The following is a 27,276-nucleotide window of genomic DNA, read 5'->3' on the forward strand; positions in this document are numbered from 1 at the left end:
GCCAGAGTGGCTTTTCTTTGTATTTTAAAGTAATAATGTTTTCTATCTTTCTCTAGAATTAAAACCACTTTCTGTTTAAACATTTACAATTCTTTAATGCACATACCTCTGACATATCTTACAAATACTTGGAAATGCTGTAGTCTGTGTTTTCCATAAGACTTCAGAAAATTGACTGTTTCAAGGGCTTACTGCTGGAGTAATTTAACAGTTGTGCTGCAAAAATGGGACGGTAAGCAGCCCAGCAGAAGATAGAGTAGCCAAAATTCTTATCTCAAGACCCACTGCTTGGAGAATTGCATCAACTTCCCTTATTCAATAATGAGTCTTATTTATAAATTCACACACAATGCAGAAAGGAAGCTTGTTGCACTACTGTGGAGATCAAAGTTTCAATGTGTTTTTTTTTCTCCTCTTGTTTAGAGAACTGAAGTCTGTTTGTATCCCTCTCCTTATTGCTGAGCCCACCATGGTTGATAGCCTTAGGCATTTTTTTTAAAGCTGTTTCTAAAGATAAACATTTTGCAAAAATTCCCAGAATGCAAGTGCTCATCTTAATTTACCCAGAGCTGTACTGTTTGTTAGCAGGCTGTTCCTTTATAGGGGGTTTTAAGTTCCAATTTGATGTATCATAAATTAATATATCATGAGAAACAATTTCTGCAGTCAAGGGTGGAATCCCTGCCTTACTGAGGTCTGTACAAACAAAACCTCTGTTGATTTAGTTCAATAACATTCAGAGGTTAATCCCAAATGTCCTGCTTCTTTTTAAAGAACCCTTCTATCACTGAAAAATATGAATAAAATTACATACACTAATAAAAACTACCCCCAAAGTGCCTGAGCACACTCACATTCTTTAATTTTCACAGTAGCTTTAAAAGTGGATTGTTCTTAGTTTTTCAATTGCAGTTTGAGAGGCAGAGAGGAGATGTTTTTTTTTAATGTGCAAAATTCAGTCTGTCTTTCTCCCAGGTTATGCTTTGTGATCTAAAATAGGTGACACGTGTCCATCACTGTCTGCTTGGCTACAGCAGGTAACTGCTTCTCTGCGTGTGTCGTGAAGACAGCTGCCAGCTAGGAGATTTCTTCTTCTCATGGAAACAGTAGAGGTATTTTCACTAGACAGGCTAGGATGCTTTGATCATATATAATATTAGAGAGAGGGAGAAAGAGAAAGCATATAGTGTGTGTGTATATACACACTATAGTCTATATAGTATATGCACATATACTGTATATTTATAGTACACATATATACAAATACATGGACTTTTTAAACAGAATGTAAAAGCCCCCATCTTACTACGAGTATTACGGGTGTTTTCTTCAACAGAAGTAAAGGGCTAATCAGGAGAGGAAACAGAAGCTGATTACCCCACCCACCTCCGAAGCCTCTGCTAAAGCCATTTATCATAACATCTCTCAGCTTTCTTGGGTTGGCAACTTTATAGGAGGACTAATTTTTGCAACCTTTATACAGCACCTATAAGAAAACAATGGTAAAATAACTCTAAAGTAACAGTAATACTTGCCTTAAGCACAGAAATGGCTGGGTATGGTATGAACACATGGGAGTTTCCTGGACTGCTAGGCTGTTAGGTCTAGCTGTGGGACGGAAAAAGATCAACTTTGACCAGAAATGTTGTAAGTATTTCAGAGTTAAATAAATTCAGGGGAGTTCATGGTCAGCTCTTATTGCTGCAGCATGTTAAGGTTGTATTTGCTGAATATTGGAAATATTTGTATACTTTTTTTCCTTACTGTTGCATAAGTGGTTTGGTAAATTTAAAGTGGGTTTAATTCTGTGAAAGATAAGCACTGGTATTAGAATTGTCTTTTACAATATTTATACTTCAAAAAATCAAAATCTGCATCTTATTACATTAAAGAGAGAAGTAGACGGACAGAAACAGTGTAAAAATGAATGTGCCTGGTCAATGAAAGTTTAGTTAATTTTTTGGTCTTTAAGGTCTATTGAAATAAGAACACTTCTTAGATTACATTTATTTTACTTGTCAGCCGCAAAAAAAAATAATGTAAAGTGAAAAACAGACAGGGAAAAAATGTAAGGTAGGCATTGTGTATGCAAACATTATTATGTAACAACAAAAAATAAAGGTCAAAGGATTTATAGTAAAATTTAATGTTTCAGGAAGTGTTTGCAGATCATTAACTGAAAGAAGACAAGTTGGATATAACCTGAATTTAGTTCCATAGACTTGACTTATGTGAGGGCTCTACCATGAGACCTGAGTTTTCATATGGCATTGAGAAAGCACATAGTTATGAGTCTCCGTATGTATTAGCTAAATATCAGTACACACAGTAGTATCAGTAATTCATAATATCACAGGCAGCCAATAATCCAGTTAACAACAATTCAGGGCACTTGGATGGTCACCAATTCTGAATGGTAAGTCTTGAGTTAATATCCCAGTATTTCAAAAAATATATTTATTAAATTAAAGATAACTTAATATCTTGGGATACTAAATTCAATGCCTCCAGTCTTAGAGGGGCTCATCATTCAGAGAGAGGTCCTCTTTTACAGAGGACCAACTTTTTACAGAGGCCAACCTGTTCTCCCAAGGCCAGCCAGTGCAACTGAACTTCCCAGGACTACTTAAGTGTACATAAGCATAGCCTATAGAGACCTTCCTAGCTGTTAATTAGAGCTATTTGAGACTTCAGTCATGCAGAAAATATCAAATTCCACTTTGACAACACCTAGATTTTACAAAGTACAGATAATACTATTTGTATTAAATTTCTACACTGCCAACTATTTTATATTTTCTCTTAAACTCAAGCACTTTTTCAATGCTAAGTGTGTGTCCTGAGGAGACTTGAGAGTCATAACTTACATCTGAAGCAATTTTTCCTGGCCCTTGCTGGAGGAGAGTAAAATAATCCCAGTTTTGGTTATCACTATCGTTTTACACCATTCTGCTGAGCCTTGTCACAGTTAACACCCACCGCCCAGTGCTTTTTGAATGGCTTCTTCCCAAACCCTCGTCCTTCTTTCTACCTCCAGCTGAAGAGTATTTCAGAAACAGGATGCAGAGGAAGGAGAGGTGGCAGGCAGCTTTTATGGGACCAGTTCCAGCACCCTCCCAGAGCCCTCTTACACTTCTTACTGAAATCAAAAGGAGAACTGAGGGTTGAAATTTGAAGGATCACATCTTATGGGGGCACAGTTGTTGTAGTGTTCTCAGCTAGATGTGATATTGTAGTGCTTAATGTTAATCATTAAAATGAAAGCCTGGAAAATTCTTTTCTTGGGTTTATGTTGTGGGACCGAGATGCTTTATGTGTAGATTGGGAAATTTATCTGCTTCTGAGTCCCTTTATACAGACACTGAAAAGCTAACTTGCAGCAGTGCACAAGTAATATAATTTTGATTGGATTTGACATTTTTTTCCCATTTAATAGTTGACTTGCAACGCTCGCATAAATATTTCCAAAATAATCTCTCAAATGTATACCAATTATCAACAGGTTCACTGGCAGAATTGCCATAAACAGTTCTTAATGGCCCAATAGCTTTCTAATCCGGGTTCAATAAACAATCCCAAACCCAAACCATTACTTTGAAGACATGTTTATTCTCTAAATGAGATTGCAATTTAAAACTTCATATTTAAGCACATTAATTGTAGGCCTCGGTTGCCAACAGAATGAAGCAGGCTTACTCCAAGCATTAGTTGCTGTAATTAAGACATTTACTGTAAACAGTTCCTAATGTTATCATTGTAAACTGTGCAACAGTAATAAAGCAAAAATGTTAGTTGGAACCAAAAACATTCATTATTTGAAGCCAGAAATGAAGCATCAGTTACATTCTTTTGCATAGTAAGTTATTAAATGTCTTTCAGACAAAAGCTGATTGCCTTAACACAGCTGAAGGACAAATTTATTCTGACTGCATTTATTTAAATCTGTGCTTAAACATGACTCTGGTTTGACTGAGTAACTTTTAATCTCATTTAGATGTCTCTTATTGCCTCATGTAGTGAAAAATATAATGCATGCATGTGAAAATACAACCTGACCTATTTGGTATAAAAAAGAAGGGAACATAAAATAAAATATTTTTTAAAAATTGCTTAGGAAAATTAAAAAGTTCAAGGCCCAACTAGGTAGAATAAATAGTAAAATATATATATTTTTAATAATTCACATATGAAGGCCCCTTTCCTGCATTCATTTACTTAGGTACAAATCTTGCCATACTCTTAAGTCAAACATTAGATCTAGAAACGCAAAAAAAAAAAGAAAAATAAAAAAATTAACTCACAAATTTGTGAGCAAATAAATAAGTCTCAGACAAGTTCAGCCCATTGTTACCATAGGCTGTACTTATGTCTGTTTGGTTTTGATTGTGGTTTTGGGGTGTTTTTTTGTTCTGTGTTGGGTTTTTTTTCTTTTTAATCTGAGACTTTCGCTGTGTCTGTGTGGTATTGCCGGTTTTCTGTATTGGAAAGCAGTGGTCTCGCCTTTCAGGAGCTTTCTCTGATTTGGAAAGCTTTAGGCCAGAACATGACTTGTCAGCCTGCGTCTGTATTTAGACAGTTTGGGAGGTCCCTAAAGATTGTACGAACACAAACCCATCTGTATTTCACGCTTTAAGGATCACATTCAAGATCCAAACAATTGAAATGGGCAACTTTACTTTAAAACTTACTGCATATTACAAACTTGTTAACTTTTTCACAACCTATTTTACTTCTCTCTTGCTTAGACTTCCTGATTTGAAAATCTGCCAGCAACTTAAATGGCCTTTCTGGAAAAAGTTGCCTCAAAAGAAGAGTGTTAACTCTTCTGGATTTTTGCTCTTTTTGCTGCTGGTTTTTTTTGCTCTTTTTAATTTTTCTTTTGGGAGGAGAGAGAGGGTGTTTTTGCCACATTTGAGCCTCGTTGGGCGCTGGAGGTGCATGGCTGCCGGGAGCACCGGCACTGTTTCAGCCTCAGGCGGCGTTTGAGACGGCGAGTGCTCCGTACACAAACCCTCTGGTTTTGTTTACCGCCCGGCGGCGGGGCCTGTGTCGCGCAGGCGCCCTGAGGCGGCGGCCCCCGCCATGGTGACCACGGCCTTTCATCCCCGCTCTGCCCTCCCGAGCTTCTCCTCCCCTCCGCCCCCGTTATCGGCTCCCCGCCGCCGTGAAGGGAGGCCCTGAACCGTCGCCCTCACCGGGGCGGTCAAGCGGCGGGTCACGGGCGGGAGGACCGCGCCATCGCTCGGCAGCCAATAGCGAGCGGCCACCCAGGATTCAAACGCCGCATTCTGGCCAATAGGAGTGGTTGGCGGGCGGGAAGGGGTGGGGCGAGGGGGTGGACCGTTGCGGGGCCGTAACCGTCGCTCAGGGCGGTTGTTCCCCTCAGCAGAGAGCGCCGCGCTTGGGCCCGGTTCCCGCTGCTCCGCGGAAGCGCCTCCTGCCCGGCCCGGTGTGGGCGGGCGCCAGGTAAGGGAATGGCGGCACCGGGGCAGGTGCGGGGCTGGGACATCCTCCCCCCGCGGTCTTCCCGGGGGGAAACGTTCCGGCCAATCGCCGTCGCCTTTCTCCGCCCCCATGCGCGGCCCGCGGGCCCCGCTCAGGCCTCTCTCCCGATGGGCGGAGGAGCGGCGCGTTTTTCCGCTGCCCAGACCGTTTGTTTGGGCCCTAGGGGTAGGAGGAGCTGAGCTTGTTCGCTTTGTTCGGGACGCGCAGCGACGCCGGGCCCGGGGTGGGGAAAGGCCGTGGCTACCCAGTGTGGCGTGGGACGCGCCGTGGGAGAGGCGCAGAGAGGCGGCCTGGCCTAACGCAGCCCCTCCCTTCCCCCTCACGGCGGAGGCCCCGCGCCAAGCCCGGGCCGCGAGTGCGGTCGGGGCGGGGCCGAGGGGCCGGGCCTCCCCCCCGCCCCCGGCACGTGGGTCCCTTCCTGTCAACACTGCGCCGCCGCGGCCCTGCCTGGGGATGTCACGTTCCTGGCGCTTTCCCCTCTGCTTTCACTGCTTCTGCTGAAAAGCCTTTTTAAAGGGAAAAACCTCGTTTCGCTGCTTGAGGATTGATAGTTTTTGATTTTTATCTTGAGGCTTATTTGCGCTTGTTTTTAGCGGTGAAGCTAATTTGTCTGTTTAGTCAAGGAGAGCTTGAACAGAGGTAGATGCCTCCATCGTTATGGAGGTAAAGAGCCAGAAATGTAGAATGAATAATGGTGATCCTGAAAAGCTCGGTCTCTTTGGTGAATTCAGTAGTAACTTTCTGTGTTAGGAAACTGTGTCTTGTCAGCCTTGACTGTCAATGTTTTCTTTATTTTCCTGCAATTCTTTACTTGCATTCAACTGACTCCCTCCTCTGACATACACAACATTAGCTACCAATGGTGACATGTCAGAATTAATAAGTAGAATTGCTGGATACGTAGGAAGTTTGCTCTTTGAAGAGGGAAATCTTTGTTTAGTGGTTTATTTCTTCTTAAAGCTATGTACGCAGCTTCTAATGATGTGGTATGATCTAGTGACTACAAGCTAGCAGTCTTTTTCTTCTCACTTTCTTGACAGGAGTGAAGTGTCTTTCCACATATCTAGTGAGAGGGTCATTAAGAAAGACCAGAAATGGATTTATGGGGCAGTATGTTTCTCTGACGTGTTTCTCTTTAATTATTTTGTTCTTGGTTGAGTCAGCAGTAACTTCCCTTCTTGACCAACTTTTGAGCTCCAGGGAATTTTGCGTTAATTGTCTTGGCTTGGTGTGGAATACAAAATCCTTTTGAGCCTTTCCCTTAGAGTCTGGGTTCCTAAAAGAAAATCATAATTGTGCAGAAACCACAAATTACATTTGGGAGTAAGTGAATGTATTTGCAAGCAGGTATCTCTAAGGTATGAGGTTCACTGTATGAAATAATTTTCTTCTGAGGCTGCCTGAGTATATATTTTGAAGCTCTGAATTAAAAAGTTTGTGAACTACTGTGAACATTAGGCTGATGCCAACTAATACTCTGAAAATTATCAAGGGTGTGTGTAGAGCTCAAAAGAGTGGTAAATTAAAAATGTATTTTCTAAACTGTATTTTTTTTTAAGACTTCCTATCTTTATTTTTCTTGATGATGAAGTTTGGTTTTTGTGATCTGAACAGATGAAGGCTGCCTTTAGAAGGTGTAGCTTTTGAAGAGGGATATACGAAATGAGGATTGCAAACCTCCTGCACAGGAGGCATAAGGGTGCAGAACAAGGGGGTAATTTTTGATAGAGTAAGAAGTAATATTTAGTTTATTAGTGTTTGTTATTTGATCACAGTATTCAGCTTTAATATTTAAGGAAAAATGGGGAAATAAGTAGGTCTTTACATTAATAACATTCTTCATTACTTTTAACTCACAAGATAATATTTCCACTTACTTAAATTTATTTAGTATTCTGGAGTTTTGTATCATTGACATCAACTGCCCCATTGAATTACATAACATTGATTCAGCTTCAAGTCCTCCAAACAAGTTTTCCAGCTTCTTAAAACTAATGTCAGCTCCTTTTTAGAATGAGATTGGAGGAGGGGAAGGTCTTTCTGCCCTTGAAAAGAATTAAATAATCAGATTACCTTTTCTTTGGGCTGCCTTCATTTTTGTGTAGAAAAAAAATCCGAGTTTTGAAGGTCAGTAGAGAGTTGCATTTTATTATCCCTATGAAATTATATCTAAATTTTGAAGGGTTCTGTTATAAAACGTAAAAATCAGTTTACATGTCTTTAGTAACAACTTTGTGAAAAATTGTTTCCCTTTTTGAAAAAGTACTTAAACTCCAGAGATTCAGTTTTTCACAACTTTGTGCTAGGATCTGGCAGCTTTGTCCTGGTCAGGCTCTTGAGTTTACAGACAATGCCTCAGGTGTTCTAGGTCAAGAGAAGAAACAGTTGGCTGAAGTGTAGGAAGTACAGCAGCAAAGAGGAAATGACCTCATAGATGAGATTATGACATCTGGTGAAAGCTATAACTGGACTTGGTGGAGGACTGATATTTAGATTATTTATGGAAGAGGAGGAAAAAGCTGGAACTGTGCAAGAGACTGGAGAAAGAGTAGTAGTAGATGTGAATCTCCTGAAGAACTCTATTTTGGGGGAGAAAACTGGACAAAGAGACAGAGGTGGGGATTGAGATCAGATCTTGAGCCCGGAGGTGTTGAAGAGGAACTGGAACTAGTTTGGTCAACAAGGGCAGAAAAGGCAGAAAACTCCAAAGGAATTAAAGAGGATAAGGAGAGAATGGAGAAGAATTTGAATTGAAAATATGGAAATTTGTTTGGGGGCAATGAATATCAGAAGCCCTGGGAATGAAAAATAAGGGACTTTCTAAGAGAAGCAAAATCGAGCACACGTGGTGGTGGGAAGACAATAAGGAACACCTGGTGGTGGTTAGAGGAACTACGGGTATAAAAGCATGGAACCAGGAAGAATAGGGGGCTTTCTGCCTACCTTGCAGTAGAGTCTGAGACCACAACTGAGATTTTGCTCTAACAACTGGAATACTCTCTAAACAACTATGCGCTGACAGAAATTGTATTTCATGGGGTTGTAATAAACATGGGTATGAATTTGAGTGGGTTACACTGGCTGGGATAAAACAGAGTCAGAGGAGTGGGAACTCAGAAAGAATAAGAAAGTAGTAAGAGAATGAGACAGGAAACACTAGGTAGAAGTCAGATGAGCTGGAAGAGCACGTGCCTACAAGCATAGACTAGAGCTCTGATAATTTTTCTAACTGGCAAGTGTCAGTGAAACCAAATGATAAAACATACTCTTTATGCTCCTTCAAATATTGTACAGCAAAGGAGATGGCCAGGTGCTTCTGTTCTGAAGTAATTGGGAATGTTAGCAGTAAAATCCATGAGAGCATTTTGTGGAGTTTTTTGTTTCTTCTTTGACTTGAAGAGCTACACAGGTGTAGCTAATCTAACAGCAGCAGCAGATTCAGGAAGTACCAGAATGAAAGCTGATTGAAAAACCTCACTTAGCCCCATCCCTCAATGTGTTATGAAGGTCTGTGATTGCATATTAACAGTATTTTGTACTAAATAATAACTCTTTCACTGTAGGTTAGTTCACGGGTAATGAGTGAGTATCTAGTTCACTATTTATTTTCACATCATTTTGTGTGGCTTCACATCTTCTGTATAGCAAACAAGTTAAAATGCTTTGACACAAAAACATTTGCTGGTTTGTTCTTTCCCCCCCTCCCGCCCTTCTTAGTTCCAATGTCCATCATACAAATGGTGATAGTACATAAGTTAGTATGTATTTTACCTTAGACGTCTAGGATGCCTTCACTTCCTATGTTGAGACCTGAGTCCAGAAGTTCAGGTTAAAAGTATCTTCTGCTATGGATATTTAATAACTTCCTTTAAGTTGCAGTTGTGGCTTTCCCAGCACACTAGGATGGTGGACCAAGGGTGGTGGTCACTTAAACCGTGTTTTGCTCATATCAAGTAAAAACCGTATGGTGCAGACAGAGGGATAGACTTTAGTTTTTCAGGTTATTATGTGATTGCTCTGATGCTGTACTTTGTTTTCCTACAGGCTCCTGCAAAAGGCATTACATGTCTTGTGCTAAATAGGTGGAAGAGAGAAAATACTCAACCTAGAGAGGAGCCTAAATTCTGGTGTTTCCTAACTTTTAAGTGTTTGGCATAATAAATTGAAAAAGGATATGATTTGATTGTGTGCATTGAATACATAGGGGACATCTTATTTTAACATTTAGAAATCGTCACTTCTGTAGTTTATGTAGAACCACAGGAAAAGAGGGTTAGAGGACGCTTAGATACCACCTAATTTATTTTTTTTTCCCCTCTAGAGAAGGTCAACTGCATTATGTAATTTTGGTCAAATTTATGCTTTGCCTGGTTTTGATGATCTCTGATGAATGTTATATCTCATAGTTGTATACTGATCTAGATGTACTATTTATACATTTGAACATTTCTTCGTAACATCTAACTTCAGTTTTTGCTCTATTTTATATCTATTTTTTCTGTCTACTATTAATTTGGAAAATAGATCATTGCTTTTTTTTTCTTATCAGGCAACTTTTTGCCTGTTTAAGATGAAGATTGTTTACTTTAAAATTTCCCTGATACAGCCTGAATGATACAGAAAGAGAATATGGAAAAATTAAGCCTAATATTTAGCTGTCATATGTATTGGTTTATTTCATTTCTAGGGATTCCTTTTGGAAAATGCCAAACCGGAGGTTTGCTGATGGCGAGGTGGTGATGGGCCGCTGGCCAGGAAGTGTCCTGTACTATGAAGTACAAGTGACTAGTTACGATGACGTTTCTCATCTTTATACTGTTAAGTACAAAGATGGGACTGAACTTGCATTGAAAGAAAGTGATATAAGGGTGAGTACATGTTTATGTAACTATCAGTATTTCTGATAGAAGATTATATTGACTTTGTGATGTAGATAAAAAGACCACTTACAACTGGATAGTTGCCTTGCAAGTTTTCATTAACTGTGTCTTCAAGGAATTGGTGCTAAGTGATAGCTTTTTCTTATGTGACATCTCAAGGAGAAGTTCAGAATGCTAACCTAATGCTAATGTTTAAATAAGCGTGAATATTTTCTTTATGTTGAAAAAACAGTGATACCTTTGGGGGGAAAAACAAGTCTGATTGTTTGGGAACTCTGTAGCATGCTATTTTATGAAAAATTGTTTTCAGGTGGCTTATAAAGCTAGTAATCAGGGGGTCGATGCTAATCACACTTTTTTTCAACTTCTAAATAAGAAAATTTGAAAACAAATGCAAGCATATAGTTGAGGATCACTGTAAATATAAAGAGCACACAACCCTTAAGTACATACTTAAGATATCTGTGAATAGCTTGTCCTCTTCTAGGTTCCTAAAGGTTTCATAAGGTATTTTGCTCTTATTTGTGACAATAGGGGACTTTTGAAAAAGGGTCATGTCATATGTATATGAGTACATCCCTCCCTCTTTACATATCTTTATTTCATTTGCTGTTACTAATAAAGGCCTTTAAAACTCTGCATTCAAGTTTTATTTCAGTTTAAAATGTGATAATGCATGAGACCAAAAGCTATCCGAATGTTTGCTGTAGTTGATTTTTAAGGCCTGTTCTGAAACCAGCGTGAGTTCAAAGCTAACTTGTGTGTCTTTACGTGAATTGTAGTTTTGCTTTTTCGTGCAGTGTATGTGCCCTGTAACTGGCCTTTCCTTTTGGGACAAAATGTTTCTGCCTTGAGGTAGACAAACATTTTCACTGCTTTAAGATTTTCTAACTTCTTTACTTTGTGCTTGCAGATTAGCAAGATCAAGCTGAGAAAATACCTTTTTTGTCTTAAAGCATTTGTGCCTTATGAAAGTTGTGCGTAGAATTTTTACGTGGGAAAATTAGCGTTGTAGACTTCACAGAGAAATAAAACCGAATGCTTTTGGGGAAAACTGTTTATTAAATTAGTTATCGCATCTAATTTAATGATTTAGGTGACTTGTGGTTTTTTAACGTTGATTTGAGCTGTGTTGCCTTGAACAGATCATTACATCTTTGTAGCCAAATGTATTAATAAAGCAAGGTAATTGAAATGATAGCAGTTTCTTAAGGCTTAAGAGGCAGCTATCATTTCATTTACTTATGTAAAGGCTTAAGAGGGTAGTACACTTAAGAGCTTGGTGCTCGCATTGATAGCTTGCATCCATATCCTGATTTCTGTACCTTTGACAGGAATCGTCAGCAGTTGGACTTTGAACGGGATTATTTGGGTATTACCAGCAAAATTAATGTGCTGTAGTTGTTCTTTATTAACAGTCTTTGTACAGCATCATTAAAGCAAGCGAGAGACAATTCTGTGGAACTATATTCCAGAGTCCTCATCACAAAACCTCCAAGTTGCTAAAATTGTTCTGTGGAATGTCTGAAGTAACATTTTGCTTTCTTATCTTTCTTTTAGTCACAGTCATCATTCAAGCACAGGAAGAGCCAATCCTCTTCAAGTTCTCCCTCCAGAAGAAGTAGTAGCAGATCTCGTTCTAGATCTCCTGGTCGGCCAGCAAAAGGCAGGCGTCGTTCTTCTTCCCAAAGCAGAGAACATAAAGATGATAAAAAGAAAACCATTCAGGAAACCAACTTAGCTCTACCGGTATTAGTTTTTTTGTTTGCTTGTTCTTTGTGTATTGGCTTGTTGGATTATTTTTTTAAACAAGTTTTTTCTGTTTGTAAAGGATTTGTTTTATGCATGCTGGGTTTATTATTGTAAAAGCTAGGTGTAGTTTACATTCCCTGGAAAATAAAATTAGCTGCAAAAGTGTATCTCAGAACTTTGAAAACAGACTTTCTAGCTTGCTGAGTTGTGAGGAAATCCTTGAAATGTAAAAGTATGTTGTTAAGTTCCATTTGAATTTGGTGGTACAATGAAGTTCTCAGAATTCAAACAAACACAACTTCTTCAATATTTTAATACTGAAGTCATTATTAGCCATATGCTCCCACTTGTGAAATAAGGCAAAGGAAGTTAGCCTACTTGTAAGTTATATTGATCAATACATAGCAGGTAGGTATTAGAATTTGAAATGAGTTCTGTTTTCATTTACAGTTCATTAAAATAGTAACGGAAAACACATGAAGCTTCTGTGGGAGAACTGCTGCAGAATTCAAGTGTGAAATAAATAAATAATAAAATATACAGAAATATAAATAAATAAATAAGTAGCCTTGTGTCCTTGTTGCTAATGAGACCAAGGACACTGTCTGGCTTTCCAGGTCTCGCTAATGTGCAGGTGCAGGAAGCTGGGAGGGATATAGCCAGAATAATTGACCCGAACTGGCCAAAGAGAATATTCCATGCTATAAACATCATGCTCAGTGTATAAGTGAGGGCATCTCTCTCCCTCTCACTGCTTTGCTTGCTGCTTGGTTTTGTTTCTGTGATCGCTGCTCGGGACAAGCTGTATCAGTCATTGGGATGTCAGGTGGTGAGAAATCGTGCACTGTTCATTTTGTGTATTTTAGTATCCTTATGTTTTGTTATTATTGTAATTTGCCTTTGTTATTCTAGTAACCAGAAGTTTTCCTTTCTTCCCAATTTTCTCCCCTATCCTGCTGAGGAGGGGGAGGGTGAGTGAGCACATCTGTGGTGACTAGGGCTAAGCCACAACACCTTGCTGACTGATAATACTGCAGAACTGTTTTCATTATAAAAACTATCCTGTAAGGATTTGTAAGTTTATAAAATATCTGTTTTTTAGCTGAAATTTACCATGTTGTTCTTGGCCTTTTTGTGAAGGCAGTATTGAATACTAAAAGTGATTCTAGTGTTCTGTGAGTGAAGAGTAGTAAAGGTGATGTTTCTCTGTTGAGACAAACAGCATTTCTTCTGCCTCTTGTGCTCTTTAGATAGTTTCAGGTGATACCTGTCTGAGACAGAGTCCCTTGATTTGGAAATGCCTTCTGCTAATCTATTGAAAATAGATAGGTTTTAGTTAGGTTTCAACTAAATTAAACCAGACTAGTCTATTTAGTTTAGATAGGTTTAGTTTACTAAATTGCTACTACTAAAAGCATTATTTGGCACGGAAATGGCTGTGGTTTTTGTTTTGCAGTGAATTACTGTGAGCTGTGTGACCCAGTGCATAGCCTCTGGACCATAGGCTCAGTTTAAGTAGTTTGTAGCCAGCAGCTACACTTTGCTTTGGACAAAAAGATTAAAATATCTTTGTTTTTTTTCCTGGCTTCTAATTAAGGAGTAGGATTGATCTATTGGTTGTATAACTTGAAATGACCTGGTCCTTTTTGACAAGGCTTAAGTTGAAATAAAACAATACAGATGGGTCATGTCTTCCCAGAGTTGTGTAAACTAGACTCATTAACAGAATTTTTGTAAGGGAATTTATTTCTTAGAAAGATATTTAATGGAAAACCAAACTTTCAGTCATGCAAAGCGGCGTCATATGTAGGACACTGAAATTTCCTCTGATTTCCTAACAGAATTACTAAATAGACATATGTTTCTTATGTTTTGTACTTGGCAGTTCCTAATGCTGAGTTAAAAATAACTTGGAAGCTTTTTCTCTCTTAATTTCACTATTAATTAAAACGTGAGTAACCTTTTATTTTTCTTAAACTAGTTTTTTTTCTCTTGTTTTTTTTGAACTGGAACTGTCCATACTTTGGTTGTTGAAGCCACTTGTTTTCCTGCAGAGAAAACCAGAGCAGTTGCAGTTGAAAAAAACTAGATAGTATTATTAATTATTCATTATATACTTACACATAATGCAGTTGTCATTTTCGAAAAGCTAAAACTAGGTTTTTTCTTTTAACCAGAAACCAAGTGAGAATAATACCAGAAGGTACAATGGTGAACCTGACAGTACAGAAAGAAATGACACATCCTGCTTAATCTTGGAGGTATGAACATTGTATTCACTCTTAGTTTTCTGTCGCATTCTAAGTTAGCTTTCTCAGAAATCCCTAGAAAAGGACAGTACAATAATCAAGGAGAAATAGAATACAACATAAAACTTAGAGGTCAAATAAGTTTACTATTCAGCTAACTAAATTCAAGGGAGAGGGAGATAGAGTTGTCAGAAGGAAAGAGTACCAGAGCTGTGTAACGTTGGTTTTTCTTGTTTGTTTTTTCCATCAAACCCTTACTAGTTACTTCTGTTCATTCCCATACTTTTACAGTGTGAATGTTTGGCCATAGAGAGTTTGGTGGGTTGTGGTTTTGTTGGTTTTTTTGTTGTTGTTGTTGTGGTTTTTTTTTTTCCTTACAGCCAAATCAGTTATTTAGTCCTGATAGCCTGATTGTTGACTAATGCAAAGAGTTATGGCAGAAAGGAGTAGAGGAGGGTGGGAATGGATGACCTGTACTGAAACTGCTGCTGATATGTAATCATGACATAAGTGATCACAATGAAACTGGTTTTAGAAATCTCTTCATATAAATATATGAACTTAAGTACTGTATATATGTAGAACACATTGTATATTGGTGTTTCTCAGTGAATAATGTCCTCCTAAATAAAAAATGTTGGAGTAAAATAAGGTAGAATCACTGGGATTTTTTTTTTAGTAAATTCTTCATATTCATTAACAGCAAAAGTTGAAACCAGACCTGGAAGTAGAGCGTGTGCTTGAACAATACAGCTTGCGTCCAAGAAAAGAAGAAAAGAAAAAAGAAGAGATATATTCGGAGAAAAAGGTTTTTGAGACAATAAAAACGATTGAGAAAGCATCATCAAAAACAAAGGAGCTAGAGTTTGGTGGAAGAATTGGTATGTGTGTAAATTGTCATAGTTATACTTTTATGGTTTTTACTTACTGACCATACTGTCATGTCAAGAACTGTTTTTCCAATTTTTAGACTGTGTTTGCAGAATCCAGAGTCATATGACAGTGCTTCATGTAGTCTGTACTGGTATTGGTGGTGGTCAAAGAACCATTATTACGCTTAGTTCTCTTGTGAAACATAGCGACAATGTCGAGCCTTCCTTTGCACAGTAAGATGTAGATCTTTCCAGATTGAATTTTAGAAGTAACTAGGAAAGTTTTTACATTTTGAAAATGTAGGTGCTTCAAACTTGATAGTAAAGTATTCTTTATACAATTTTAAAGGGATGCAGTGGGTGTGATCCTCTGGTTTGGTTATATGGCCTCATGTGGGAGTGAGAAGAATGTGTCTGTGTCCCATTACGTGATTGGGGGATTGCCACTGTCTTGCTTCTGGAACAGTTAATGACAATCTGTTCTTTGTTACTGAAGTTAATGTTGAGCTATTTTTATATAATGTTGAAACTATTTTTTAAATTTTATTTATTTTCTATGTTTATCTTCTAATATGGCATGATGTCTGTTTGCAGGGGCCTTCACGCTGATATTTTTCCTGCCTGCTACTGTATTCTACTTGCTGTTGATGTGCAAACAAGATGACCCCAGTCTGATGAACTTCCCTCCTCCTCTCCCAGCGCTTGAAAGTCTTTGGGAGCCTAGAGTGTTTGGTGTTGTTCTTCTGTGGTTTTTCCTTCAAGCTCTGTTTTACTTACTGCCGATTGGAAAGGTAAGCTGTTCGGTAGCAATTGAGTCTTTATGGATTTTTGTGCGTGAGGTGGAAGGTAGAGTATGTTCTTAATGCAGTGAATTTGAAGGCATATGAATTAGTTTTCCATATTAAGCTGGAATATGGCTACTGCAGATCTCTGTAACCTTAAAATAGCACAGTTTTCTTAAGAATTTAATGTCTGTGCATTTCACAGTTACAGTAGAAAAGGCAGACAGCATTATATAGGAGTTAAAATCAAAGCATGGATAAAATTTGCTTGATAGAATTCTAGAATTTAAAGTATCTGACTTTTAAATCAGCAAACTGTTTGATACCCAGTTTCTTCTTGATAACCAGTGTTTTGGAATGTAATCTTCACTTACAGGAAGCTATAAACCATTCTAGCCGTATGTATATTGGGCAAATGCTCCGTTTCCCTCTTTTTGTGACTGGAGGGATACTGGCAGATTCTGAAAGAACGCTGTAGTAAATAGATAATTCAGTCATGTTTTTCTGTTGCTATGCCTGTTTACAATGATTTGAGTTGTTCTGTTTTCTTGAGGCTGATTAGGAAGAGGTTTTGTTGGTTTTTTTTTTTTTTTAATGTGTTTATTTGAAACTGTTACAGTTTTTATTTTGATAACCAAAGTGTGCTTTTGAGAACAACGCGTGATCTTCAGATCTGAGTGTGACCAGCTGGTTACCTGCATTGAATGTCTTTGTGGAAGAGATGTGCTTGATTTCTCTCCCCAAACTGTCCCCCCAGAATGTACTTTCTTGAAACACTAGTATTTTATTCTTCCTAGGTTGTAGAAGGCCTGCCTCTTTCAAATGGACGGAAACTGCAGTACCGGATAAATGGTAAGCATTTTGCAGTTGCTTATTCTGAAACTTGATACCACTATCTGATTTGCAGTGCTCAGTAGCATAAGATACAAAAGATGAAAAATAGACACTCTATGGTCAAACTCTAGGTATGTGTTGTAAATCTTTCGTAAAATAGGATGAGCTTTTTCTTGGAAGAAGGTGGCTAGTAATGATCAGGAACTAACTACCCCAAAAGCAAGACATTACACTATACAGGGTACCTGGTTTGCATCCAGTTGTGACTGGTGACTCCTGTCATATGCCTTGTGTAATTGCTAAATGGAGAGTTGCCTATTGGAAGTGCTAGTAATGCTCATGTAAGAGGGACTGTTGCTCTGGAGGAGGTGTTCAGGAGCGATCTGAAGAGGTCTTATTCCATGTGTCTAGATCACTTTGGATGTCTCCGATTTATATACTAATACAAAATGTGTTGTCATTGAGATATTCTTATTCTTGCCTGGCAAAGAACAGTTCTGAATCCTTACTCTGGTCTGATTTCACTTCATATGAGTAAGGTAAGTTTCTAATCTAGATTTGGAGAATGGATTAACATACTTCAGCAGTTGTGCTTCTTCAGGCTTAAATAGAATAGTGTCCTTTGATGCCTTGCAGGTATTCCAGACTACCTGTTTGATTAATTAGTCAGTTCAAGGAGGCTGTCTGGTGGTAGTAGAATCCAAATGTTATATTACAAAGTTGAGTGGGATTATGTCGTAGTCTGGTAAGATTCACCATTTTAAAGTCAGAATAGGGCTGTAAATCATAGAATCAGAGTGAATTACATCATGCAGAAGTGAGTCATATTGAGGCTGCCTCATTACTTTTTTGAGTTTGGACTTCTGTCTTTAGTAAGGGCATAGTCCTGCAATTTTTATTTGTATTTTGATAAAGAGAGGAAATAAGCTACTTGATTTTGATGGTTTAAAAAGGAGAGAGGGGGGAAAAAAAAAAGATAAGCCATCCATCTTCATGCTGCTTCAAAGGCTAATTCTCAAAGCAACTTTGAAAGCTTTCTTGAGACCAGTGACAGGACAAGAGGCCGTGGGCACAAACTGAAGTACAGGTGGTTCTGTCTGAACATCAGGGAACAATTTTTTAACTGTGTGGGTGACTGAGCACTGGCAAAGGTTTCCTAGAGAAGTTGTGGAGTCTCTATCCTTGGAGATGTTCAGAAGCCATGTGAACATTGTCCTGGGCAACTAGCTCTAGGTGGCCCTGCTTGAGCAGACTGTTGGAGTAGATGAGCTCTGGAGGTCCCTTCTAACATCAACCATTGTGACCCTGTGAAAGGCTTCACAGAAGGTACTTAGGTGAGAGCTCTATATAGAGCCTGCTTATAATTAGACCTCATTTCATTTGTTTATATTTGGACATAATTCCATTCTACATTATTTCATACTCTGAAAGTATGAAAGTTTTTGTGTTCCAGTTTTGACTTCAGTTATTTTAATACTTTAATTACTGGTATCTGTATCAAGGTATGTATGAAGATAAATACTTGGAGAAAATGTTTTTGGAGCTGTCCTACAGATAGGCTGTCCTACAGACCTGCTGTAGTAGTAGTGTGACTGTCTGTGTTTTCACTAGAATATGAAAAAATTTAGGAGTGCAGAGAGATTTCCTGCATTTTGACCTTTTGATGAGAAGCACAGGAAACTTCAGGACATAAGATAGAATGTCTTATATTGCTATGCACCAGAGGTTTGAACCTCAGGAGCATGAGATTTGTAAGACATTATTGGAATATAGACAAATTCTGGAAGAAGTAAAAATGCAGAAAATCTGGACTAGGTAGGTTCTTCTAAGAATGATTTTTTTTTTTTTTTTTTTTTTTTCTTTTTTAATTTTTACTAATATGTTCTTCTTCTTCATCCTTTAGGATTTTATGCTTTTGTTTTGACTGCTGCAGCTATTGGAACTTTATTATACTTTCAATTTGAGCTTCACTATTTGTATGATCACTTCATGCAGTTTGCAGTGTCAGCTGCAGCTTTTTCTGTGGGGTTGAGCATTTTTCTGTATATTCGATCCCTGAAAGCACCCGAGGAAGAACTAGCACCAGGTGGAAATTCTGGTGAGTTATACGTATTTTGGATAATTTCTTTCCAATTGTTTGCTCCAGGTTCATTTTTATGAATTAAAGGATAGATTTAAGGCTGATTATAATAATACTATGACTCGTACTTTCTACTAATATAAAATTCATGTTGCAATTTAAATGCCAATATTTTGTTCTCACTCATGCTGTAAAATGCTTAAAATTTTAGTTGGATTATCTTGAGTAGCTTGCGCAAAAGTATCTTGGCTGGTCTAGTCTCCTAGGGATGAAAGGACAGTTCCTTGCTTTCCATTTTCAACATTTGTCCAAGAGGCTTGTCTGGTTCCCTTGATAGTGCCCCTGTTGGTGGGCCTTTTCCTGAAACACCTGGGAATGGAAAGAAAAACTGAAAAATAGAGATATTTTGACAGTGGGAAGTCAGGTACAGAACTTTTAAAGCGTATTTCCAAACTTTCATTTTCCTGTGCACTTTTAGATCTAGTTAGCTGAATTGAGTTTTCAAAAGAAATTTTGATTAAATCTTGAGACTGCCTACCTAGAAAGTATTGATTATATGCATATGTTTTTGTAGGACAAAGGCTAGATTGAGAAGTCGATTAGCATTAAATATTAAACAGGCTGCTTTTAAAAATGATCACAGGGTGACTGAGTGAGTTTATGGACAGAACATTTAGAGTATTAAAATGAAATATTTATATATATTCAGTCTCTTTGTCAGTGCAGTATGTTTGGGTGTGAAGGGAAATAATAAATTATCATAAGTAATTTTTTATTTGAAAAGTGCTCTTCTAGTCTCTGTAGGTGGCATAGTAGCGTTCTGTAACTGTTCCGCAAAGTGCTTGTTACTAGCTAGCTCAGTGTAGGACATCTTAGAGTCAAAGTATTGTATTTTCGTTCTTGTCCATCTGTTTTGATGGACAGGTAATTGTCACAGCTAAAAGAATTCTTGCTCCCAGAGAAGAGCAATGAAGTAGGAGGAAAAGTAGAATTAATTAATACCATAAGATCATGTTTATGAAAACTGTGGTATGAGCTTCAGCATAAGGCTGAAAATGAAGAATAAACAAGTGTCAAGGAGAAATAAGCCTATGATAACTTCTAAAGTGGTTAGTCCTAATCCATAAAATATTTGGGCCTCTTAAAATATAAAGGAGGACATACTTTCACACTTTCCTTGCCAATCGGAAGACTGCTTTTAATTTATAACTTTAGTAGAAAGCAGGAACTACTTTATGGGGAGGAATGTAGTGACAGATAAAAGGAAGTGTATTGCTAACAAAGACTATGTCTTATCTGCAGGGTATTTTGTTTATGATTTTTTTACTGGACATGAGTTAAACCCTCGTATTGGCAGTTTTGATCTCAAATACTTCTGTGAGTTGCGTCCAGGATTAATTGGCTGGGTGAGTCAGTAATCTTAGTTATTTTATTTGCTTAAGTATTACACAAATGGATTATATATTTTTTTTTAAAAAAAATGGTATCAAAGATACGGTATGTATTTATAAACAGGAAAAAAGTACTTACAGTTTCATGTTGCCAGATTTTTAATGACCATTATTTATTCACTTTAGGAAAATTTCTACATTCTAGCTTCTTTGCTTTGTGGGAAATGAAAACACTTCTTAAAGTTGAGGTTATACAGATTTAGAAATGTAGTTAGTTGCGAACTGTGATTTGTGAAGTAGGTTTATTAATTTTTTTAAATTTAAAACATCGGTATTAAAATATCCTATTGTGCAATAGAAAAGGCTGCTTTCTTTTACGAGGAAAACTTGTAATGAAATATTTTCTAAACTAGGTTGTAATAAACTTGGCAATGCTCTTGGCTGAGATGAAGATACACAATCAAAGTATGCCATCTCTGTCAATGGTACTTGTGAACAGCTTCCAGCTTCTATACGTGGTGGATGCTCTTTGGAATGAGGTAAATGACAATCATATTAAACTGTTACTGTTTCTAATTACAATGCTCAATGAATGAAGCTTTGTAAATTCTAAATTCCTTCTTTCCTCATTTCTAGGAAGCTGTTTTGACCACAATGGATATTACTCATGATGGATTTGGATTCATGCTAGTATTCGGAGATTTGGTGTGGGTTCCATTTGTCTACAGTCTGCAGGCCTTCTATTTAGTTGGTCATCCTACTGCAGTTTCTTGGCCTGTTGCTGCTGCAATTACTATTCTGAACTGTAAGTTACAGTAAATGTTGTTGTTACTAGTAGTAGTAATGTCGCACTGATTTTGTTTCTTTGATTTGTGAGGTGAAGCTTTAGCTAAGATGCAGTGATGATATTTCTGTATTGTTCTGTATTTTCTGTATTAGAGCTGGTGGGAGCATGTGTCTGGCTACTGTTCAATACAAAGAATGTAATAAATTCTTATTTTCTTAAATGGAGGATAAATGAGAGTCTGGGCACCTAATTGTTCTGTTGCGAGGCATCTTTAGATGGATGCTATCTGTAGTTGCAGAAGTGACCGACTTAAAACATTTTTAATTAAGTGTAGCAGGTGCCTTTTAAAGTCAGTCTGAGTGACTGTGAGTGACTTTTATAAAAAGTAAGTGAAGAACTTGTTGGCTATACTTTACTGAACCTAGTGAAAAAGAGGTTTTATCGTTAAACAATTTGCATCTCCTTCCCTAATGGCCATAGTTAGAAACTCATGTCAGTGGAAAAACATCTCCTTTCTTCTAGCTGAGTACTCTGAAAGAGGATCTGGCATCCTTAAGGGACCTTGAATTTGTACCAATAGGGCTTTCTAGTTTGTCCCTTTTATCTAAGTAGTAAACGTAAAAGAAAAAGATTTGTAGATATGGCAAAAGGAATTAAAACACTTGGAAGAATATGAAGGCATGCAACTCTAGTATGTGCAATCCTGAGAAAAACATCTCTCTTTCATTTTCAATTAATATTTTTTTCTTGTTGTTTTTTTTAAACATCTTCTTGAAGTATGTTGTGATCGTGGTTTTTCAATACAGCCTCAGAAGAAGCAAATTTAAGCTACCTTGTAAAAATGATGGGGCAGAGAATTTCAAAACCAGATAATACTTCATTGTTTGGTTCCTTTAATATTGTGAACTTGCAAATAGTTGGTCAGTTTATAGGGAGAGCACTGTAGCAAAATACTGGGGTACTAACAGAGCTGTGGTCTAATAAACTGCAACATATCACCTAATATGAATTTCAGACTCGTTGTGTTAATAAACTATTTCAAAAATAAATGTAAGAGCAGGTGTGAAAGCAAGGCTTCTCCAAAATATTAAAAGTTAGTAATGTGTAAGAGCATATGGAGCACAGGTTTGCAATAGCATTTCTGTCTTGTTAGAGCTCTGAGAACTGGAGAATATGAGTTATCATCTCTGACGAAAAGACTTTGGTGTAATAAGAGTGGCAGAGACCATGAGAGTGCTTTTGTTGAAGGAAAAAAACCTGGAAAATACTGAAAATGTAAAATGAATAATATTTATTTTCAGGTATTGGGTATTACATATTCCGTCGTGCAAATTCTCAGAAAAATAGTTTCCGAAGGAATCCATCAGATCCCAAGTTGGCCTGTAAGTACTTTTTTTTTTTTCTATATGTTCAATCGCTTTACAATGTCTCTTTGTTAAATGCACCTTTCAATTGTTGTTTTGACTACAATACTCTATTCACAGATCTGAAATTTATACCCACTGCAACTGGAAAAGGGCTCCTTGTGACAGGTTGGTGGGGTTTTGTTCGTCATCCTAATTATCTTGGTGACATCATCATGGCTCTAGCATGGTCTCTACCCTGTGGTAAGTTCCTGGAATGCAAGTGGATTTTGTCAAAAATATTTGTATGTTTTGGCATCTAACTGGGTTTGAAAGGTAAAGTGATAATTATTTGAGGTACTAAAACCTGTACTGAAGGATGAACTTCTGTGTTGTAATTTTAATGTGATGCCTATTTTCTCTTACATCTTATCCTTTATATCTTACTATAGATTTGACTTACTATGTTCTAGATTTGGCTCTTCTTCCTGACTCTATCATTCAGTAATGATGGGTCTTGCTTGCTAGTAAGTCATTCCTTACATATTTTAGGTTAGTGGCTGTGCTATAGTGCTCTCAAAGGGAGTTCCCAAAAAATTGGAGTTTGCTTGGAGACAAGGGCTATCACATATAGGGATGGACTTTAAGCAAAATACACTAAAAAAAAAAAGTCATCAAACACAAAGGAGTGAACTTCTGTTTCAAAATTTTTGTTAACAAATACTTCCTAGTTTTCATGGAGTTTACCCTTGGAGGAAATTAGGGAGCCTTCTGTCCAATGGGATTTTGTAGTCCTGATTCTTTGCAAGAGCTTACAAAGAGCAGTGAGAGTTTCAGAAAAATATATCCAATCATGGTAGTCCTGCCCCTTTTATGCAAGTTTGAAAAATGACTTTGGGCTCTTCCCTCGCCTGAAGGAGTTTCTCTTCCACAAAGGCACAGCAGCAGGCATAACAGATGTCTTTCTGAGGCAGTGCTACTCTGCACCCCATGGCACTGTTTGGCTTTTGCATACTGTGGGACACGGAGTTTTGGTAGAGCGGAGTGGAACTTTGTCACCAAGTGGTTAAGACCCTGACCAGGGGCATCAGCTGAGAGAGAATGCTGGAGTCCAGATGTTCCTCCAGGGGTTAATTTTATTTTGGATTTTAATTGCAAGTAGACAATACTAGATTAGCATATACACTTGTAGACAGTATCCTGGAAGAGAGTTCCTCCCATGAAAATGCAGGACATGCATCCTCTGTCAGCATCGTAATGGCAGACGCTGAAGTGTTGCTGTAACTGGGTAGGGGTGGGAGAGGAGCAAAGCTAGAGTACCACCTTCAGCCAAAACAGAGAGAACCCTGTGCAGCTTGTGTGGAACAGCTCAATGCTGCAGGGGTTTAACTATTTATCTGGATTTTATAGCTAAAAAACTTAAAATATGTGCCAGCGTTGCATGTGTTCAGAGTGAAGTTGGTAGATTTTGAGACTCTGAATTTTAAGGATTTTTTGTTTTGCTTTTGTGGGTCATTTCCTGTCTGCATGTAAAGGTCACACAATTTTTGCACTATCCTGTTGAGTATTTGATGCTTTACAGTACAAGTATAAGATGCTTCAGTCCACAGCAAGTATGTGTCACCAGCTTAGTACATGTTGTTAATAGCTAACATTTCTGGAATTTTTCTTTTTGCTGTATCTAAAGTGATTTTTCTCGCTTTATTCTACAGGCTTTAATCACATTTTACCTTATTTCTACGTGATCTATTTCATTTGCTTGCTTGTTCATCGAGAAGCTCGTGATGAACATCATTGTAAGCAAAAATATGGCTTGGCATGGGAAAGGTATTGTCAGCGTGTACCATACCGCATATTTCCTTACATCTACTAGAGCACTCCAGATGCCTGATTTGCAAATTACTTCTAAAGTTAGTTTTTTTGCAAATAAAAATATACCTCTTACCTTTGCACTTGGTCTATTTGTTATTTAGGTGTCTAAAAAAAAAAAGTGACCAAACAGTGGAGTGCATCAACAAGTTATTTACAAGTAATTTTAAATATGTGAATTATGTGAACTGACTGTCTGTGACTTCAATATTAAAAAAAAAAAAAAAAATTGTGAATTTTAAGAGGTCTTGGAGCCCTAGTTTTTCAAGTTAAATTTTATCTGGAATCCTGAGTTTACATTTTTTTTAATGGCATTTAATTAAGCACTGTGATGTAAAGTATATTATTTTCTTAATACAATAAATACAGAAATTACATGCAGTTCATTTTTTTTTGGTGTTACTTGTACCATCTAACTTCAGATGTCTGACTTAGTTGCCTGAATTAGAGGAGCAGCGGGGTCTTTTCTGGGCAATGTGGAGCGGAAGCAGAGGATTTAGGCCATGTGAGGGGCCCGTGCTGCTTGGCAGCGCTGCCCTGCAGCCCTGGGCCCAGAGCAGGCACAGCTCAGCTGGGCAGTTGTTCTCCTGCCTTTTTATTAATGGGGTTTTTTGGTCAGAAAGGCTCAGGTGCCCCCTCCTGCCCTGTGCCTGCAGGAGGGATGAAGGGATGGGATGGGATGGGGAGAAGTAAAGGGGCATGACTGTCCACTCCCATCCCATCCCCCCATTCTTGAGGCAGTTTCAGCACAGACCTGAGCTGCTGCCCTGCAGTGCCCCTGACCCTAGAGAGAAGCCATGCTTCTGGTGCAGGCTGCTGAAGGTAGATGATACAAACACTTGTTTCAGCTGAGGCAGTAAGTAGTGAACCCTAATCCTGCGCCCGTCATTGAACGGGGGTAGGGAAAGGTGCAGTGTATGCCTATTTGACAGAAAAGAAAAAAAATTACCACAGTTGGTTTATTCTGATATTTGTAAATTATGTCTTAATGTACCATAGTGTTTACTGAGTGTGTATAATAAAGCCTCTGTGTTTTTTGCTGTACAGTGTTTGGATTTGAAAATGCAATAGCTTTTTTTTAGAAACAGGACAAATCTGTAACTAAATCAATTTCCAGTAATTTAAAAAAAAAATGTTCATTGACTAAAGTTTTTGTAAATTAATGTATTAATTCTTGAAACAATTGAAGTGTTCATTTAAGTATTTGTATTGACAGATATGCTATGAAAATATAGGGAATGCTCCTCAATCCAAAGTTGTTGGGTTTTGTTTTGGTGTTTTTTTGTTTTTTTTTTTTTTTTTAATTTGGCATTGCTACCTCATATGTAGGTTTTGCCTTTTGTACTGTTGCAGATAGAGAAATAGCTATTTTTTTGCTATTGCTATTTAAACCAATGTTTTTTACATGAGCCTGTGGTTAAACATGACCACTTTCTAATATATTTTTGTATATATTTGACTTTTTAACTAATGTATGCGTTCTAGTCACTAGTTGTGTTCTTTGTCTAACTGGCTGTAAATCAGATGCCTTCACAGTATTTACTTCAGAAGTAGAATAACTTTATATTTTACTGAAATTATCTTGCATTAAATAACTAGCTTTTATTCTGTTGTCACAACTGAGAGCTTTTCACATATTTCATACATGAGGTTTATAGCACAAATTGTCCAAAAAAGCCTATTAGAATCTTAAATATAGTGCAGGGTACCACTGTACTTGCTTGCAAGGTTCCTAATAAATTGGAATGTTGCTATTATTCATCAATTATTTTCAATTATTTTAAAATGTTGATATAACTGAAATTTGCATGTGGGTTTTTTTTTTTAATAAAAGAACCCTCTATTTTGTACACAGGCATTTTTTAAAGATAACTGTATATTTGAAGTGTATATAATGTAGCTTGATTGTGACAGTCTCCTTTAAAAAAATGTATGTGTTGGTGTTGTAAGGAAAATGTTTTAAGACAAGTTCTTTGATTCCTGGAAGAAAACAGCAGTGCCTGTAAAACTGAAAAGCATTTACTCCTGTCAAGTAGCAGATGAAACTGGGACGATTTTTTTCAATGGTTGCTCAATTGGAGTAATGGGAAGTAAAGCAATCATTTAACTGCACCAGTTTGCAGCTGATGATCTAAAATGTAATGAAGGAGGGTGGAGTGGTTTTACTTGTCAACCTGTAAACTAGCAGATGCTACTGGCTTCCCAGTTTTGTCTGTTGCCACGCAAGGTTAATTGTTGTGATTCGGAGCCCTTGTCTTTCAGAAACAGATCTTGACCAATGATAACTTCAATTTATTTACATCCTGACTTTTATGTGACCTTGATTTTGAAGTAACTGTTTTTAATACAAATAAGCCTATAAACTAAAATAAAGCTTTTACTTAAAATTAAGTAGTGCACTTTTTTTTCCCCGCAGTTCAGGGTGGTGTCTGGAAAAAAAAAAAAGATAACCCAGTGTCTCTTTTTTAGGTAAAGATGGAGGTTTACTGAAGTTCCTTTTGTATCTGTTGCTGTGGGTTGACTGTTACAAGTTTATATATGGTGCTTCTCTGAGCCTGTCTGGGAATTTTAATTTTTATTCTCCCTTTAAAAGGAGATCTCACTTTTTCCCTTTTCTTCTGCTTATCTTTATGTGAAAGTTTACAGCTCCACTGTCAGCTTAAGAGTACATTTGTTCTTTGAATCAGTTCTGTCTATGTCAGCTGCTTTGCTCATCTCCCTGGACTGAAGAAAATCAAAGTGTTAAGAAGTAGGTGGCATGGCAGGAGAAGGAAAAGCAGGCTTGAAAACCCCAGTGGGTAGTAACTTCAGTTGTTACTGAGTTAGAAGAAAGTTATTATCTTTCCTGGAAAATATGGTAGCTTCAGAGAAATTAAATGCTTGCCATGAAACATGGCTGAGAATTGTCAGTCAGGGAGCTGACACAGTAGGG

At 37.7% G+C, this 27,276-nt stretch overlaps 1 protein-coding gene across 1 annotated transcript; it reads left to right on the plus strand.

Annotated features, from left to right (window-relative positions):
• Positions 1–1,385: 1,385 nt before the first annotated feature.
• On the plus strand, positions 1,386–26,735 carry LBR (lamin B receptor). Its single transcript, XM_086743457.1, has 14 exons — positions 1,386–1,647; positions 10,193–10,373; positions 11,946–12,134; positions 14,315–14,398; positions 15,090–15,267; positions 15,853–16,049; positions 16,838–16,892; positions 18,778–18,972; positions 20,257–20,360; positions 20,759–20,884; positions 20,982–21,150; positions 22,434–22,514; positions 22,617–22,739; positions 24,188–26,735. The coding sequence occupies exons 1-14, from the start codon at positions 1,643–1,645 to the stop codon at positions 24,346–24,348; spliced, it is 1,848 nt and encodes a 615-aa protein (XP_086599583.1). The 5' UTR covers positions 1,386–1,642; the 3' UTR covers positions 24,349–26,735.
• Positions 26,736–27,276: the final 541 nt, after the last annotated feature.

The sequence above is a fragment of the Chlamydotis macqueenii genome, chromosome 3, assembly GCF_036417535.1.
Source record: "Chlamydotis macqueenii isolate bChlMac1 chromosome 3, bChlMac1.mat, whole genome shotgun sequence".
NCBI lineage: Eukaryota > Metazoa > Chordata > Aves > Otidiformes > Otididae > Chlamydotis > Chlamydotis macqueenii.